This window comes from Salvelinus fontinalis, chromosome 33, assembly GCF_029448725.1.
Source record: "Salvelinus fontinalis isolate EN_2023a chromosome 33, ASM2944872v1, whole genome shotgun sequence".
Lineage (NCBI taxonomy): Eukaryota > Metazoa > Chordata > Actinopteri > Salmoniformes > Salmonidae > Salvelinus > Salvelinus fontinalis.
In genome coordinates this window covers 12,310,458-12,327,484 of record NC_074697.1, presented here as the reverse complement: position 1 = coordinate 12,327,484, position 17,027 = coordinate 12,310,458, and the positions used below count along the sequence as shown (strand labels likewise).

Genomic DNA, 17,027 nt, shown 5'->3' with positions numbered 1-17,027 from the left:
AGACAGGTGTATTAACAGGTGTATTAACAGTAGACAGGTGTATTAACAGTAGACAGGGGTATTAACAGGAGACAGGTGTATTTACAGGAGACAGGTGTATTAACAGGAGACAGATGTATTAACAGGAGACAGGTGTATTAACAGGAGACAGGTGTATTAACAGGAGACAGGTGTATTAACAGGAGACAGGTGTATTAACATGTATATTAACAGTAGACAGGTGTCTATCCAGGTTTATTAACAGTAGACAGGTGTCTACCCAGGTTTATTAACAGTAGACAGGTGTATTAACAGGTTTATTAACAGTAGACAGGTTTATTAACAGTAGACAGGTGTCTACCCAGGTTTATTAACAGTAGACAGGTGTATTAACAGGTTTATTAACAGTAGACAGGTTTATTAACAGTAGACAGGTGTCTATCCAGGTTTATTAACAGTAGACAGGTGTCTACCCAGGTGTATTAACAGGAAACAGGTGTATTAACAGGTTTATTAACAGTAGACAGGTGTATTAACAGGTTTATTAACAGTAGACATGTGTCTATCCAGGTTTATTAACAGTAGACAGGTGTCTACCCAGGTTTATTAACAGTAGACGGGTGTATTAACAGGTTTATTAACAGTAGACAGGTTTATTAACAGTAGACAGGTGTCTATCCAGGTTTATTAACAGGAGACAGGTGTCTACCCAGGTTTATTAACAGTAGACAGGTGTATTAACAGTAGACAGGTGTCTACCCAGGTTTATTAACAGTAGACAGGTGTCTACCCAGGTTTATTAACAGGAGACAGGTGTCTACCCAGGTGTATTAACAGGAGACAGGTGTCTAACCAGGTTTATTAACAGTAGACAGGTGTATTAACAGTAGACAGGTGTCTACCCAGGTTTATTAACAGTAGACAGGTGTCTACCCAGGTTTATTAACAGTAGACAGGTGTATTTACAGTAGACAGGTGTCTACCCAGGTTTATTAACAGTAGACAGGTGTATTAACAGGTTTATTAACAGTAGACAGGTGTCTATCCAGGTTTATTAACAGTAGACAGGTGTCTATCCAGGTTTATTAACAGGAGACAGGTGTCTATCCAGGTTTATTAACAGGAGACAGGTGTCTACCCAGGTTTATTAACAGGAGACAGGTGTCTATCCAGGTTTATTAACAGGAGACAGGTGTCTATCCAGGTTTATTAACAGGAGACAGGTGTCTATCCAGGTTTATTAACAGTAGACAGGTGTATTAACAGTAGACTGGTGTATTAACAGTAGACAGGTGTATTATCAGGAGACAGGTGTATTGACAGGTACATTAACAGGAGACAGGTGTCTATCCAGGTTTATTAACAGGAGACAGGTGTATTAACAGGTATATTAACAGGAGACAGGTGTCTACCCAGGTTTATTAACAGGAGACAGGTGTCTCTCCAGGTTTATTAACAGGAGACAGGTGTATTAACAGGTGTAGTAACAGGAGACAGGTGTCTACCCGGGTTTATTAACAGTAGACAGGTGTATTAACAGTAGACTGGTGTATTAACAGTAGACTGGTGTATTAACAGGTACATTAACAGGAGACAGGTGTCTATCCAGGTTTATTAACAGGAGACAGGTGTCTATCCAGGTTTATTAACTGTAGACAGGTGTCTACCCAGGTTTATTAACAGTAGACAGGTGTCTACCCAGGTGTAATAACAGTAGACAGGTGTATTAACAGGTACATTAACAGGAGACAGGTGTATTAACAGTAGACTGGTGTATTAACAGGTACATTAACAGGAGACAGGTGTCTACCCAGGTTTATTAACAGTAGACAGGTGTCTACCCAGGTTTATTAACAGTAGACAGGTGTCTACCCAGGTTTATGATCAGGAGACAGGTGTCTACCCAGGTTTATTAACAGTAGACTGGTGTCTACCCAGGTTTATGATCAGTAGACAGGTGTCTATCCAGGTTTATTAACAGTAGACTGGTGTCTACCCAGGTTTATGATCAGGAGACAGGTGTCTATCCAGGTTTATTAACAGTAGACCGGTGTCTACCCAGGTTTATTAACAGTAGACAGGTGTATTAACAGTAGACAGGTGTCTACCCAGGTTTATTAACAGTAGACAGGTGTATTAACAGTAGACAGGTGTCTACCCAGGTTTATTAACAGTAGACAGGTGTCTACCCAGGTGTATTAACAGGAGACAGGTGTATTAACAGTAGACAGGTGTCTACCCAGGTTTATTAACAGTAGACAGGTGTCTATCCAGGTTTATTAACAGTAGACCGGTGTCTACCCAGGTGTATTAACAGTAGACAGGTGTCTACCCAGGTTTATGATCAGTAGACAGGTGTCTATCCAGGTTTATTAACAGTAGACCGGTGTCTACCCAGGTGTATTAACAGTAGACAGGTGTCTACCCAGGTTTATTAACCGGAGACAGGTGTCTACCCAGGTTTATTAACAGTAGACAGGTGTCTACCCAGGTTTATTAACAGTAGACAGGTGTCTACCCAGGTGTATTAACAGTAGACTGGTGTATTAACAGGTACATTAACAGGAGACAGGTGTCTACCCAGGTTTATTAACAGTAGACAGGTGTCTACCCAGGTTTATTAACAGTAGACAGGTGTCTACCCAGGTGTATTAACAGTAGACCGGTGTCTACCCAGGTTTATTAACAGTAGACAGGTGTCTACCCAGGTGTATTAACAGTAGACAGGTGTATTAACAGGTGTATTAACAGGAGACAGGTGTATTAACAGGAGACAGGTGTATTAACAGGAGACAGGTGTATTAACAGGAGACAGGTGTATTAACAGGAGACAGGTGTATTAACAGGAGACAGGTGTATTAACAGGAGACAGGTGTATTAACAGGTTTATTAACAGGAGACAGGTGTATTAACAGGTTTAATAACAGGAGACAGGTGTATTAACAGGAGACAGGTGTATTAACAGGAGACAGGTGTATTAACAGGAGACAGGTGTATTAACAGGAGACAGGTGTATTAACAGGAGACAGGTGTATTAACAGGAGACAGGTGTATTAACAGGAGACAGGTGTATTAACAGGAGACAGGTGTATTAACAGGAGACAGGTGTATTAACAGGAGACAGGTGTATTAACAGGAGACAGGTGTATTAACAGGAGACAGGTTTATTAACAGGAGACAGATGTATTAACAGGAGACAGGTGTATTAACAGGAGACAGGTGTATTAACAGGAGACAGGTGTATTAACAGGAGACAGGTGTATTAACAGGAGACAGGTGTATTAACAGGAGACAGGTGTATTAACAGGAGACAGGTGTATTAACAGGAGACAGGTGTATTAACAGGAGACAGGTGTATTAACAGGAGACAGGTGTATTAACAGGAGACAGGTGTATTAACAGGAGACAGGTGTATTAACAGGAGACAGGTGTATTAACAGGAGACAGGTGTATTAACAGGAGACAGGTTTATTAACAGGAGACAGATGTATTAACAGGAGACAGGTGTATTAACAGGAGACAGGTGTATTAACAGGAGACAGGTGTATTAACAGGAGACAGGTGTATTAACAGGAGACAGGTGTATTAACAGGAGACAGGTGTATTAACAGGAGACAGGTGTATTAACAGGAGACAGGTGTATTAACAGGAGACAGGTGTATTAACAGGAGACAGGTGTATTAACAGGAGACAGGTGTATTAACAGGTTTATTAACAGGAGACAGGTGTATTAACAGGAGACAGGTGTATTAACAGGAGACAGGTGTATTAACAGGAGACAGGTGTATTAACAGGAGACAGGTGTATTAACATGAGACAGGTGTATTAACAGGAGACAGGTGTATTAACAGGAGACAGGTGTATTAACAGGAGACAGGTGTATTAACATGTATATTAACAGGAGACAGGTGTATTAACAGGAGACAGGTGTATTAACAGGAGACAGGTGTATTAATAGGAGACAGGTGATATTAACAGGAGACAGGTGTATTAACAGGAGACAGGTGTATTAACAGGAGACAGGTGTATTAACAGGAGACAGGTGTATTAACAGGAGACAGGTGTATTAACAGGAGACAGGTGTATTAACAGGAGACAGGTGTATTAACAGGAGACAAGTGTATTAACAGGAGACAGGTGATATTAACAGGAGACAGGTGTATTAACAGGAGACAGGTGTATTAACAGGAGACAGGTGTATTAACAGGAGACAGGTGTATTAACAGGAGACAGGTGTATTAACAGGAGACAGGTGTATTAACAGGAGACAGGTGTATTAACAGGAGACAGGTGTATTAACAGGAGACAGGTGTATTAACAGGAGACAGGTGTATTAACAGGAGACAGGTGTATTAACAGGAGACAGGTGTATTAACAGGAGACAGGTGTATTAACAGGAGACAGGTGTATTAACAGGAGACAGGTGTATTAACAGGAGACAGGTGTATTAACAGGAGACAGGTGTATTAACAGGAGACAGGTGTATTAACAGGAGACAGGTGTATTAACAGGAGACAGGTGTATTAACAGGAGACAGGTGTATTAACAGGAGACAGGTGTATTAACAGGAGACAGGTGTATTAATAGGAGACAGGTGTATTAACAGGAGACAGGTGTATTAACAGGAGACAGGTGTATTAACAGGTGTATTAACAGGAGACAGGTGTATTAACAGGAGACAGGTGTATTAACAGGAGACAGGTGTATTAACAGGAGACAGGTGTATTAACAGGAGACAGGTGTATTAACAGGAGACAGGTGTATTAACAGGAGACAGGGGTATTAACAGGAGACAGGTGTATTAACAGGAGACAGGTGTATTAACAGGAGACAGGTGTATTAACAGGAGACAGGTGTATTAACAGGAGACAGGGGTATTAACAGGAGACAGGTGTATTAACAGGAGACAGGTGTATTAACAGGAGACAGGTGTATTAACAGGAGACAGGTGTATTAACAGGAGACAGGTGTATTAACAGGAGACAGGTGTATTAACAGGAGACAGGTGTATTAACAGGAGACAGGTGTATTAACAGGAGACAGGTGTATTAACAGGAGACAGGTGTATTAACATGTATATTAACAGGAGACAGGTGTATTAACAGTAGACAGGTGTATTAACAGGAGACAGGTGTATTAACAGGAGACAGGTGTATTAACAGTAGACAGGTGTATTAACATGAGACAGGTGTATTAACAGGAGACAGGTGATATTAACAGGAGACAGGTGTATTAATAGGAGACAGGTGATATTAACAGGAGACAGGTGTATTAACAGGAGACAGGTGTATTAACATGAGACAGGTGTATTAACAGGAGACAGGTGATATTAACAGGAGACAGGTGTATTAATAGGAGACAGGTGATATTAACAGGAGACAGGTGTATTAACAGGAGACGGGTGTATTAACAGGAGACAGGTGTATTAACAGGAGACAGGTGTAATAACAGGAGACAGGTGTATTAACAGGTATATTAACAGGAGACAGGGGTATTAACAGGAGACAGGTGTATTAACAGGAGACGGGTGTATTAACAGGAGACAGGTGTATTAACAGGAGACAGGTGTATTAACAGGAGACAGGTGTATTAACAGGAGACAGGTGTATTAACAGGAGACAGGTGTATTAACAGGAGACAGGTGTATTAACAGGAGACAGGTGTATTAACAGGAGACAGGTGTATTAACAGGAGACAGGTGATATTAACAGGTGTATTAACAGGAGACAGGTGATATTAACAGGAGACAGGTGTATTAACAGGAGACAGGTGATATTAACAGGAGACAGGTGTATTAACAGGAGACAGGTGTATTAACAGGAGACAGGTGTATTAACAGGAGACAGGTGTATTAACAGGAGACGGGTGTATTAACAGGAGACGGGTGTATTAACAGGAGACGGGTGTATTAACAGGAGACAGGTGTATTAACAGGAGACAGGTGTATTAACAGGAGACGGGTGTATTAACAGGAGACGGGTGTATTAACAGGAGACAGGTGTATTAACAGGAGACAGGTGTATTAACAGGAGACAGGTGTATTAACAGGAGACCGGTGTATTAACAGGAGACGGGTGTATTAACAGGAGACAGGTGTATTAACAGGAGACGGGTGTATTAACAGGAGACGGGTGTATTAACAGGAGACGGGTGTATTAACAGGAGACAGGTGTATTAACAGGAGACAGGTGTAATAACAGGAGACAGGTGTATTAACAGGTATATTAACAGGAGACAGGTGTATTAACAGGAGACAGGTGTATTAACAGGAGACAGGTGTATTAACAGGAGACAGGTGTATTAACAGGAGACAGGTGTATTAACAAGAGACAGGTGTATTAACAGGTTTATTAACAGGAGACAGGTGTATTAACAGGAGACAGATGTATTAACAGGAGACAGGTGTATTAACAGGTTTATTAACAGGAGACAGGTTTATTAACAGGAGACAGGTTTATTAACAGGAGACAGATGTATTAACAGGAGACAGGTGATATTAACAGGAGACAGGTGTATTAACATGAGACAGGTGTATTAACAGGAGACAGGTGTATTAACAGGAGACAGGTGTATTAACAGGTGTATTAACAGGTGTATTAACAGGAGACAGGTGATATTAACAGGAGACAGGTGTATTAACAGGAGACAGGTGTATTAACAGGAGACAGGTGTATTAACAGGAAACAGGTGTATTAACAGGAGACAGGTGTATTAACAGGAGACAGGTGTATTAACAGGAGACAGGTGTATTAACAAGAGACAGGTGTATTAACAGGTGTATTAACAGGAGACAGGTGATATTAACAGGAGACAGGTGTATTAACAGGAGACAGGTGTATTAACAGGAGACAGGTGTATTAACAGGAGACAGGTGATATTAACAGGAGACAGGTGTATTAACAGGAGACAGGTGTATTAACAGGAGACAGGTGATATTAACAGGAGACAGGTGTATTAACAGGAGACGGGTGTATTAACAGGAGACAGGTGTATTAACAGGAGACAGGTGTATTAACAGGAGACGGGTGTATTAACAGGAGACAGGTGTATTAACAGGAGACAGGTGTATTAACAGGAGACAGGTGTATTAACAGGAGACAGGTGTATTAACAGGAGACAGGTGTATTAACAGGAGACAGGTGTATTAACAGTAGACAGGTGTATTAACAGGAAACAGGTGTATTAACAGGAGACAGGTGTATTAACAGGAGACAGGTGTATTAACAGTAGACAGGTGTATTGACAGGAGACAGGTGTATTAACAGGAGACAGGTGTATTAACAGGAGACAGGTGTATTAACAGGAGACAGGTGTATTAACAGACGACAGGTGTATTAACAGGAGACAGGTGATATTAACATGAGACAGGTGTATTAACAGGAGACAGGTGTATTAACAGGAGACAGTTGTATTAACAGGAGACAGGTGTATTAACAGGTGACAGGTGTATTAACAGGAGACAGGTGTATTAACAGGTGTATTAACAGGAGACAGGTGTATTAACAGACAGGTGTATTAACAGGAGACAGATGTATTAACAGGAGACAGGTGTATTAACATGAGACAGGTGTATTAACAGGAGACAGGTGTATTAACAGGAGACAGGTGTATTAACAGGAGACAGGTGATATTAACATGAGACAGGTGTATTAACAGGAGACAGGTGTATTAACAGGAGACAGGTGTATTAACAGGAGACAGGTTTATTAACAGGAGACAGGTGTATTAACAGGAGACAGGTGTATTAACAGGAGACAGGTGTATTAACAGGAGACAGGTGTATTAACAGGAGACAGGTTTATTAACAGGAGACAGGTGTATTAACAGGAGACAGGTGTATTAACAGGTGTATTAACAGGTGTATTAACAGGTGTATTAACAGGAGACAGGTGTATTAACAGGTGTATTAACAGGTGTATTAACAGGAGACAGGTGTATTAACATTAGACAGGTGTATTGACAGGAGACAGGTGTATTAACAGGAGACAGGTGATATTAACAGTAGACAGGTGTATTAACAGGAGACAGGTTTATTAACAGGAGACAGCAGGAGACAGGTGTATTAACAGGAGACAGGTGATATTAACAGGAGACAGGTGTATTAACAGGAGACAGGTGTATTAACAGGAGACAGGTGTATTAACATTAGACAGGTGTATTGACAGGAGACAGGTGTATTAACAGGAGACAGGTGTATTAACAGGAGACAGGTGTATTAACAGTAGACAGGTGTATTAACAGGTATATTAACAGGAGACAGGTGTATTAACATGTATATTAACAGGAGACAGGTGTATTAACAGGAGACAGGTGTATTAACAGGAGACAGGTGTATTAACAGGAGAAAGGTGTATTAACAGGAGACAGGTGTATTAACAGGAGACCGGTGTATTAACAGGAGACAGGTGTATTAACAGGAGACAAGTGTTTTAACAGTAGACAGGTGTATTAACAGGTATATTAACAGGAGACAGGTGTATTAACAGACAGGTGTATTAACAGGAGACAGGTGTATTAACAGGAGACAGGTGTATTAACAGGAGACAGGTGTATTAACAGGAGACAGGTGTATTAACAGGTGTATTAACAGGAGACAGGTGTATTAACAGGAGACAGGTGTATTAACAGGAGACAGGTGATATTAACAGGAGACAGGTGTATTAATAGGAGACAGGTGATATTAACAGGAGACAGGTGATATTAACAGGAGACAGGTGTATTAACAGTAGACAGGTGTATTAACAGGAGACAGGTGATATTAACAGGAGACAGGTGTATTAACAGGAGACAGGTGTATTAACAGGAGACAGGTGTATTAACAGGAGACAGGCGTATTAACAGGAGACAGGTGTATTAACAGGAGACAGGTGTATTAACAGGAGACAGGTGTCTACCCAGGTGTATTAACAGGAGACAGGTGTATTAACAGACAGGTGTATTAACAGGAGACAGGTGTATTAACAGACAGGTGTATTAACAGGAGACAGGTGTATTAACAGGAGACAGGTGTATTAACAGGAGACAGGTGTATTAACAGGAGACAGGTGTATTAACAGGAGACAGGTGTATTAACAGGAGACAGGTGTATTAACAGGAGACAGGTGTCTACCCAGGTGTATTAACAGGAGACAGGTGTATTAACAGGAGACAGGTGTCTACCCAGGTGTATTAACAGGAGACAGGTGTATTAACAGACAGGTGTATTAACAGGAGACAGGTGTATTAACAGGAGACAGGTGTATTAACAGGAGACAGGTGTATTAACAGGAGACAAGTGTTTTAACAGTAGACAGGTGTATTAACAGGTATATTAACAGGAGACAGGTGTATTAACAGACAGGTGTATTAACAGGAGACAGGTGTATTAACAGGAGACAGGTGTATTAACAGTAGACAGGTGTATTAACAGGAGACAGGTGTATTAACAGGAGACAGGTGTATTAACAGGAGACAGGTGTATTAACAGGAGACAGGTGTATTAACAGGAGACAGGGGTATTAACAGGTATATTAACAGGAGACAGGTGTATTAACAGACAGGTGTATTAACAGGAGACAGGTGTATTAACAGGAGACAGGTGTATTAACAGGAGACAGGTGTATTAACAGGAGACAGGTGTATTAACAGGAGACAGGTGTATTAACAGTAGACAGGTGTATTAACAGTAGACAGGGGTATTAACAGGAGACAGGTGTATTAACAGGAGACGGGTGTATTAACAGGAGACAGGTGTATTAACAGGAGACAGGTGTATTAACAGGAGACAGGTGTATTAACAGGAGACAGGTGTATTAACAGGAGACAGGTGTATTAACAGGAGACAGGGGTATTAACAGGAGACAGGATTGGAGTTCATTAGGCTGGTTTCCACTGACCCAGGTTTTATTGTTGTAATTATCAAATACTTTTTAATCTGTTTGACAGGGTGGATGTTTCTTTGGTCTTTATTGTGACAAATGCTAATGGATGTGTGATGTCGAAGCTCCACTCCACATTTAATTATATATAACTACTGCTTGCAAAAAATCAATTTCTTCAAATATAAAATAAAATAATGTTTCTTTGGAGTACAGAAAATGGAAACACTTCAATCAAATCATTTTTATTCAACATTTTACGTTTAGGGTGAACCACTCAGAGACAGTACCATCTCCTAGAGGGGAACAAGACCGGTTTGGGTTTAGGGTGAACCACTCAGAGACAGTACCATCTCCTAGAGGGGAACAAGACCGGTTTGGGTTTAGGGTGAACCACTCAGAGACAGTACCATCTCCTAGAGGGGAACAAGACCGGTTTGGGTTTAGGGTGAACCACTCAGAGACAGTACCATCTCCTAGAGGGGAACAAGACCGGTTTGGGTTTAGGGTGAACAACTCAGAGACAGTACCATCTCCTAGAGGGGGACAAGACCGGTTTGGGTTTAGGGTGAACCACTCAGAGACAGTACCATCTCCTAGAGGGGAACAAGACCGGTTTGGGTTTAGGGTGAACCACTCAGAGACAGTACCATCTCCTAGAGGGGAACAAGACCGGTTTGGGTTTAGGGTGAACCACTCAGAGACAGTACCCTCTCCTAGAGGGGAACAAGACCGGTTTGGGTTTAGGGTGAACCACTCAGAGACAGTATGTTACCATCTCCTAGAGGTGAACAAGACCGGTTTGGGTTTAGGGTGAACCACTCAGAGACAGTACCATCTCCTAGAGGGGAACAAGACCGGTTTGGGTTTAGGGTGAACCACTCAGAGACAGTACCATCTCCTAGAGGGGAACAAGACCGGTTTGGGTTTAGGGTGAACCACTCAGAGACAGTACCATCTCCTAGAGGGGAACAAGACCGGTTTGGGTTTAGGGTGAACCACTCAGAGACAGTACCATCTCCTAGAGGGGAACAAGACCGGTTTGGGTTTAGGGTGAACCACTCAGAGACAGTACCATCTCCTAGAGGGGAACAAGACCGGTTTGGGTTTAGGGTGAACCACTCAGAGACAGTACCATCTCCTAGAGGGGAACAAGACCGGTTTGGGTTTAGGGTGAACCACTCAGAGACAGTATGTTACCATCTCCTAGAGGGGAACAAGACCGGTTTGGGTTTAGGGTGAACAACTCAGAGACAGTACCATCTCCTAGAGGGGAACAAGACCGGTTTGGGTTTAGGGTGAACCACTCAGAGACAGTACCATCTCCTAGAGGGGAACAAGACCGGTTTGGGTTTAGGGTGAACCACTCAGAGACAGTATGTTACCATCTCCTAGAGGTGAACAAGACCGGTTTGGGTTTAGGGTGAACCACTCAGAGACAGTACCATCTCCTAGAGGGGAACAAGACCGGTTTGGGTTTAGGGTGAACCACTCAGAGACAGTATGTTACCATCTCCTAGAGGTGAACAAGACCGGTTTGGGTTTAGGGTGAACCACTCAGAGACAGTACCATCTCCTAGAGGGGAACAAGACCGGTTTGGGTTTAGGGTGAACCACTCAGAGACAGTACCATCTCCTAGAGGGGAACAAGACCGGTTTGGGTTTAGGGTGAACCACTCAGAGACAGTACCATCTCCTAGAGGGGAACAAGACCGGTTTGGGTTTAGGGTGAACCACTCAGAGACAGTACCATCTCCTAGAGGGGAACAAGACCGGTTTGGGTTTAGGGTGAACAACTCAGAGACAGTACCATCTCCTAGAGGGGGACAAGACCGGTTTGGGTTTAGGGTGAACCACTCAGAGACAGTACCATCTCCTAGAGGGGAACAAGACCGGTTTGGGTTTAGGGTGAACCACTCAGAGACAGTACCATCTCCTAGAGGGGAACAAGACCGGTTTGGGTTTAGGGTGAACCACTCAGAGACAGTACCCTCTCCTAGAGGGGAACAAGACCGGTTTGGGTTTAGGGTGAACCACTCAGAGACAGTACCATCTCCTAGAGGGGAACAAGACCGGTTTGGGTTTAGGGTGAACCACTCAGAGACAGTACCATCTCCTAGAGGGGAACAAGACCGGTTTGGGTTTAGGGTGAACCACTCAGAGACAGTACCATCTCCTAGAGGGGAACAAGACCGGTTTGGGTTTAGGGTGAACCACTCAGAGACAGTACCATCTCCTAGAGGGGAACAAGACCGGTTTGGGTTTAGGGTGAACCACTCAGAGACAGTACCATCTCCTAGAGGGGAACAAGACCGGTTTGGGTTTAGGGTGAACCACTCAGAGACAGTACCATCTCCTAGAGGGGAACAAGACCGGTTTGGGTTTAGGGTGAACCACTCAGAGACAGTATGTTACCATCTCCTAGAGGGGAACAAGACCGGTTTGGGTTTAGGGTGAACAACTCAGAGACAGTACCATCTCCTAGAGGGGAACAAGACCGGTTTGGGTTTAGGGTGAACCACTCAGAGACAGTACCATCTCCTAGAGGGGAACAAGACCGGTTTGGGTTTAGGGTGAACCACTCAGAGACAGTATGTTACCATCTCCTAGAGGTGAACAAGACCGGTTTGGGTTTAGGGTGAACCACTCAGAGACAGTACCATCTCCTAGAGGGGAACAAGACCGGTTTGGGTTTAGGGTGAACCACTCAGAGACAGTATGTTACCATCTCCTAGAGGTGAACAAGACCGGTTTGGGTTTAGGGTGAACCACTCAGAGACAGTACCATCTCCTAGAGGGGAACAAGACCGGTTTGGGTTTAGGGTGAACCACTCAGAGACAGTACCATCTCCTAGAGGGGAACAAGACCGGTTTGGGTTTAGGGTGAACCACTCAGAGACAGTACCCTCTCCTAGAGGGGAACAAGACCGGTTTGGGTTTAGGGTGAACCACTCAGAGACAGTACCATCTCCTAGAGGGGGACAAGACCGGTTTGGGTTTAGGGTGAACCACTCAGAGACAGTACCATCTCCTAGAGGGGAACAAGACCGGTTTGGGTTTAGGGTGAACCACTCAGAGACAGTACCATCTCCTAGAGGGGAACAAGACCGGTTTGGGTTTAGGGTGAACCACTCAGAGACAGTACCATCTCCTAGAGGTGAACAAGACCGGTTTGGGTTTAGGGTGAACCACTCAGAGACAGTACCATCTCCTAGAGGTGAACAAGACCGGTTTGGGTTTAGGGTGAACCACTCAGAGACAGTACCATCTCCTAGATGTGAACAAGACCGGTTTGGGTTTAGGGTGAACCACTCAGAGACAGTATGTTACCATCTCCTAGAGGGGAACAAGACCGGTTTGGGTTTAGGGTGAACCACTCAGAGACAGTATGTTACCATCTCCTAGAGGTGAACAAGACCGGTTTGGGTTTAGGGTGAACCACTCAGAGACGGTACCCTCTCCTAGAGGGGAACAAGACCGGTTTGGGTTTAGGGTGAACCACTCAGAGACAGTACCATCTCCTAGATGTGAACAAGACCGGTTTGGGTTTAGGGTGAACCACTCAGAGACAGTACCCTCTCCTAGAGGGGAACAAGACCGGTTTGGGTTTAGGGTGAACCACTCAGAGACAGTACCATCTCCTAGAGGGGGACAAGACCGGTTTGGGTTTAGGGTGAACCACTCAGAGACAGTACCATCTCCTAGAGGGGAACAAGACCGGTTTGGGTTTAGGGTGAACCACTCAGAGACAGTACCATCTCCTAGAGGGGAACAAGACCGGTTTGGGTTTAGGGTGAACCACTCAGAGACAGTACCATCTCCTAGAGGTGAACAAGACCGGTTTGGGTTTAGGGTGAACCACTCAGAGACAGTACCATCTCCTAGAGGTGAACAAGACCGGTTTGGGTTTAGGGTGAACCACTCAGAGACAGTACCATCTCCTAGATGTGAACAAGACCGGTTTGGGTTTAGGGTGAACCACTCAGAGACAGTATGTTACCATCTCCTAGAGGGGAACAAGACCGGTTTGGGTTTAGGGTGAACCACTCAGAGACAGTATGTTACCATCTCCTAGAGGTGAACAAGACCGGTTTGGGTTTAGGGTGAACCACTCAGAGACGGTATGTTACCATCTCCTAGAGGGGAACAAGACCGGTTTGGGTTTAGGGTGAACCACTCAGAGACAGTATGTTACCATCTCCTAGAGGGGAACAAGACCGGTTTGGGTTTAGGGTGAACCACTCAGAGACAGTACCATCTCCTAGAGGTGAACAAGACCGGTTTGGGTTTAGGGTGAACCACTCAGAGACAGTACCATCTCCTAGAGGGGAACAAGACCGGTTTGGGTTTAGGGTGAACCACTCAGAGACAGTACCATCTCCTAGAGGGGAACAAGACCGGTTTGGGTTTAGGGTGAACCACTCAGAGACAGTACCCTCTCCTAGAGGGGAACAAGACCGGTTTGGGTTTAGGGTGAACCACTCAGAGACAGTACCATCTCCTAGAGGGGGACAAGACCGGTTTGGGTTTAGGGTGAACCACTCAGAGACAGTACCATCTCCTAGAGGGGAACAAGACCGGTTTGGGTTTAGGGTGAACCACTCAGAGACAGTACCATCTCCTAGAGGGGAACAAGACCGGTTTGGGTTTAGGGTGAACCACTCAGAGACAGTACCATCTCCTAGAGGTGAACAAGACCGGTTTGGGTTTAGGGTGAACCACTCAGAGACAGTACCATCTCCTAGAGGTGAACAAGACCGGTTTGGGTTTAGGGTGAACCACTCAGAGACAGTATGTTACCATCTCCTAGAGGGGAACAAGACCGGTTTGGGTTTAGGGTGAACCACTCAGAGACAGTACCATCTCCTAGAGGGGAACAAGACCGGTTTGGGTTTAGGGTGAACCACTCAGAGACAGTACCATCTCCTAGAGGGGAACAAGACCGGTTTGGGTTTAGGGTGAACCACTCAGAGACAGTATGTTACCATCTCCTAGAAATCAAATCAAATTTTATTGGTCACATACATGTTTAGCAGATGTTAATGCGAGTGTAGCAAAATGCTTGTGCTTCTAGTTCCGACCGTGCAGTAATAACCAACATGTAATCTAACTGTTACGTTCGTCGTTGAATGAGTGAGACCAAAGCGCAACGTGGAAAGTGTTCATGATAATTTAATATTGAAACACAGACAAAACAACAAAACAATATAAACGAACGTAAAGTTCTGCAGGGTTCTCAGCTACTGTGCAACAACAACTTCCCACAAACTAGGGTGGAAAAACAGGCTGCCTAAGTATGGTTCCCAATCAGAGACAACGATAGACAGCTGCCTCTGATTGGGAACCACACCCGGCCACACATAGAAATAGAAAACTAGACTGCCCACGCTGACCTCCCCAAATAGAGAAATAAAACGTCTCTCTAAGGTCAGGGCGTGACATACCTTATACACACAAGTGTAAAGGAATGAATGAGAATATGTACATATAAATATATGGATGAGCGATGGCCAAACGGCATAGGCAAGATGCAGTAGATGGTATAGAATACAGTATATACATATGAGATGAGGGATGTAGGGTATGTAAACATTATATAAAGTGGCATTGTTTAAAGTGGCTAGTGATACATTTTTACATAATTTCCATCAATTCCCATTATTAAAGTGGCTGGAGTTGAGAAAGTATGTTGGCAGCAGCCACTAAATGTTAGTGGTGGCTGTTTAACAGTCTGATGGCCTTGAGATAGAAGCTGTTTAACAGTCTGATGGCCTGGAGATAGAAGCTGTTTTTCAGTCTGATGGCCTTGAGATAGAAGCTGTTTTTCAGTCTGATGGCCTGGAGATAGAAGCTGTTTTTCAGTCTGATGGCCTTGACATAGAAGCTGTTTTTCAGTCTGATGGCCTTGAGATAGAAGCTGTTTAACAGCCTGATGGCCTTGAGATAGAAGCTGTTTTTCAGTCTGATGGCCTTGAGATAGAAGCTGTTTAACAGCCTGATGGCCTTGAGATAGAAGCTGTTTTTCAGTCTCTCGGTCCCAGCTTTGATGCACCTGTACTGACCTCTCCTTCTGGATGAGAGCGGGGTGAACAGGCAGTGGCTCGGGTGGTTGTTGTCCTTGATGATCTTTATGGCCTTCCTGTGACATCGGGTGGTGTAGGTGTCCTGGAGGGCAGGTAGTTTGCGGTGAACAAGGCCGGTTTGGGTTTAAGGTGAACCACTCAACAGAGAGGGTATGTTACTATCTCCTAGAGGGGAACAAGGCACACACAGAGAGAGAGAGAGAGAGAGAGAGAGAGAGAGAGAGAGAGAGAGAGAGAGAGAGAGAGAGAGAGAGAGAGAGAGAGAGAGAGAGAGAGAGAGACAGAGAGAGAGAGAGGGCGAGACAGAGAGAGAGTGAGAGAGAGAGAGGGGGCGAGACGGAGAGAGAGAGAGGGAGAGAGAGAGAGAGAGAGAGAGAGAGAGAGAGAGAGAGAGAGAGGGGGCGAGACAGGGAGAGAGAGAGAGAGGGGTTTAGTCCAGTAAAACAGTCAACTCCAATATTCAATTTAGCTCAATGACTGTCCTCAGAGTCTATCCGTGTGTGTCTCTGTGTGTGTCTCTGTGTGTGTCTCTGTGTGTGTCTCTGTGTGTGTGTGTGTGTGTGTGTGTGTGTGTGTGTGTGTGTGTGTGTGTGTGTGTGTGTGTGTGTGTGTGTGTGTGTGTGTGTGTGTGTGTGTGTGTGTGTGTGTGTGTGTGTACAGTATGTGTGTCCCACTGACTGCAGTGACATTGGTAGAGACAGCAGCTTCTAGTGAATCTTTGTTCCATTGCCAGCTGAGAGAGGAGAGAGAGAGAGAGGAGAGACTTTAAACTGTTTGTCTTACTTTAACGAGACATCCTCATTACACTAAAACCTGAGCCCCATCACAAACATTCTCACAGAGACAGCCACCCTCAAACTCAAACACATAGAGTTCAACAGTAGAGGCATTGCCACACACAGACAGTCCAGCAGCAGGTAGCCTAGTGGTTAGAGCATTGGACTAGTAACCAGCAGGTAGCCTAGTGGTTAGAGCGTTGGACTAGTAACCAGCAGGTAGCCTAGTGGTTAGAGCGTTGGACTAGTAACCAGCAGGTAGCCTAGTGGTTAGAGCGTTGGACTAGTAACCAGCAGGTAGCCTAGTGGTTAGAGCATTGGACTAGTAACCA

General features: G+C 44.2%; 2 protein-coding genes across 13 annotated transcripts in view; both read left to right on the top strand.

Moving 5' to 3' along the window:
* Window positions 1-17,027, top strand: part of LOC129831724 (GDNF family receptor alpha-4-like) — a 512,247-nt gene that overhangs the window by 234,408 nt on the left and 260,812 nt on the right. The gene's annotated exons all lie outside the window — the stretch shown is intronic.
* Window positions 4,961-16,221, top strand: LOC129831725 (uncharacterized). 12 transcript variants are annotated; one of them, XM_055895123.1, is made up of 4 exons: window positions 4,962-5,053; window positions 5,085-5,283; window positions 7,912-7,930; window positions 8,114-16,221. In XM_055895123.1, the coding sequence occupies exon 4, from the start codon at window positions 11,340-11,342 to the stop codon at window positions 12,291-12,293; it is 954 nt and encodes a 317-aa protein (XP_055751098.1). In that variant the 5' UTR covers window positions 4,962-5,053; window positions 5,085-5,283; window positions 7,912-7,930; window positions 8,114-11,339; the 3' UTR covers window positions 12,294-16,221. The 12 variants fall into 12 exon arrangements, with proteins under 12 accessions (XP_055751095.1, XP_055751098.1, XP_055751097.1 ...); XM_055895122.1 differs by having other exon boundaries at window positions 8,095-16,221; XM_055895117.1 differs by having other exon boundaries at window positions 7,989-16,221.

Coding starts and splice junctions, on each gene's coding strand:
- LOC129831725 (XM_055895120.1), top strand. CDS start 11,340: ATGTTACCATCTCCTAGAGGTGAACAAGACCGGTTTGGGTTTAGGGTG.